This window comes from Silene latifolia, chromosome 9 (assembly GCF_048544455.1).
Source record: "Silene latifolia isolate original U9 population chromosome 9, ASM4854445v1, whole genome shotgun sequence".
Taxonomy (NCBI): domain Eukaryota; kingdom Viridiplantae; phylum Streptophyta; class Magnoliopsida; order Caryophyllales; family Caryophyllaceae; genus Silene; species Silene latifolia.
Genome location: NC_133534.1, coordinates 121669226 through 121670930, shown reverse-complemented (window position 1 = coordinate 121670930; position 1705 = coordinate 121669226). Strand labels below are relative to the sequence as shown.

At 37.9% G+C, this 1705-nt stretch overlaps 1 protein-coding gene across 1 annotated transcript; it reads right to left on the bottom strand.

The window, feature by feature from the left end:
• Nucleotides 1-559: 559 nt before the first annotated feature.
• LOC141601531 (uncharacterized) lies at nucleotides 560-1288 on the bottom strand. Its single transcript, XM_074421823.1, has one exon. The coding sequence runs from the start codon at nucleotides 1286-1288 to the stop codon at nucleotides 560-562; it is 729 nt and encodes a 242-aa protein (XP_074277924.1).
• Nucleotides 1289-1705: the final 417 nt, after the last annotated feature.

The following is a 1705-nucleotide window of genomic DNA, read 5'->3' as shown; positions in this document are numbered from 1 at the left end:
AGCTAATATCTAGAATATCCACATCCAAGAGCACAGAATTCTATAATAACCAGATTCTCCCACCACTAGCAAAGGAATTATTAGTACATATAGACCAGTCACTACAAATAGAGTTCCTAACTTTATTCCAATGAACAACCTTAACTTTAGTTTCAACTAAACCAAATAGCCCCAAATTATTATTATGTAAGAACCTTTTATTTCTTTTTGTTTATTGAGGCTATTAAGACCTCTAATGTTCCAGAATCCAAAGTTAACCATTTTCAAGAACCCCAACTATTCCAGTCCCAGTCCCCTTTTTCTTCAACTGTGTGTTTATGATAGTAGCCATATTTAGAGCATCCAAAAAGGTATTACCACGATGTACAGAAGGTCCACTTCCATCTTGCCTCATGAGTCTAGTAACTATTCCAGCAGGGGTTTGCACAATAGCAACCCTAGACTCTGCAGAGGTAGCAGGCACACTGGGAGCTTTAACCTTATCCAGACCTTGCACCATAACAGGTTGAACAACCTTCTTTTGCCCGACCTGTTTAACTTTCTTCACTTCTTTTTTCTTTCAACGCTGATCCTTACTGTGGCCTATACCATTACATTGAGTACACTTAACAGCAACCCAATTATATTCAACCTTAATATCACGAGTCTTACTCTTCTCATCCTTAAATTGAATACTATCTGGGAAAGATTCATTCACTTGGACATCAACCAACATTCTAGCATATCCCAGGAAAGTCTTATGGATAGTGGCTTCATCATAACGGAAAAATTCCCTTATGAGAGCACTAATCCTTTTTAGGCAAGCAACTCCCCAGAATTTAAGATCCAACCCAGACAGTTTAAGCCAAATAGGAACAGTTTGAACATTATTTTTAACCAAATCAACCTCAGGTGACCATTCATTAATGATAACTGGTTTATTATCGAACATAAAATGTCCCGGTTTCACCACCTCTTTCATTTTTTCCACAGTTTTAAACCTAACAATGAAGATTCCATTGCGTATAAAAGAGATCTTATCAACATCGTAATTTTTCCAAATGCGTTTAAGATACCCAGAGACCACATTCCAAGGTGGGTTAGTCCCCATAATGTACCCATACAAGGAAGAAGACCAATAGTTGATCTCAGGTAACACATCGTCTTCAGATAATTGAAGAGTAACCTTACCAGAGTCAGTCGCAGGATGTATAGGAGTAGTCGAAGACGTTTTCTTCCTCCGAATAACCTCCGTCCAAGCCCAAGCATGTTCCTCAACAAAATCCCCCTCTTCCGGTATAGGAACCATCGTCTGAGAGAGGTCCAAAGGTAAAATCACATGTTCCACCTCCTCCTCAGAGACATCTTCCACCACGACATCCTCTTCCAAAGATTCCAAGACTCATACCTAATCTTCGACATAGAACCTGTTGATCGTTTATTAGAATTCGTATTTTTTGTATTTTTTGAATTTTTCTTGGTTTTAGCCATCGTTGCGTGAAATTAGGGTTTATTAAAATGAGATGATTTGATTTTTTTTGGGATTTTCTCTCTCTAACTTTCTCTCTCATTTTTTTCCATGATGCATGTTTAAACGTCTTTGACCTTGGACACATGGTTTATGATCTTCTTCAAGGTAAATTCTATGCATGCAAAAATCCGGTCTTATGCCATCCAAATCATCAAGTTTGTAACGAATGGCTTTCTTGTGAGTTCTTAAAACTTG

What these genes read in the sequence shown, in the direction of transcription:
- LOC141601531 (XM_074421823.1), bottom strand. Translation starts at nt 1,288, where the DNA reads ATGGTTCCTATACCGGAAGAGGGGGATTTTGTTGAGGAACATGCTTGG.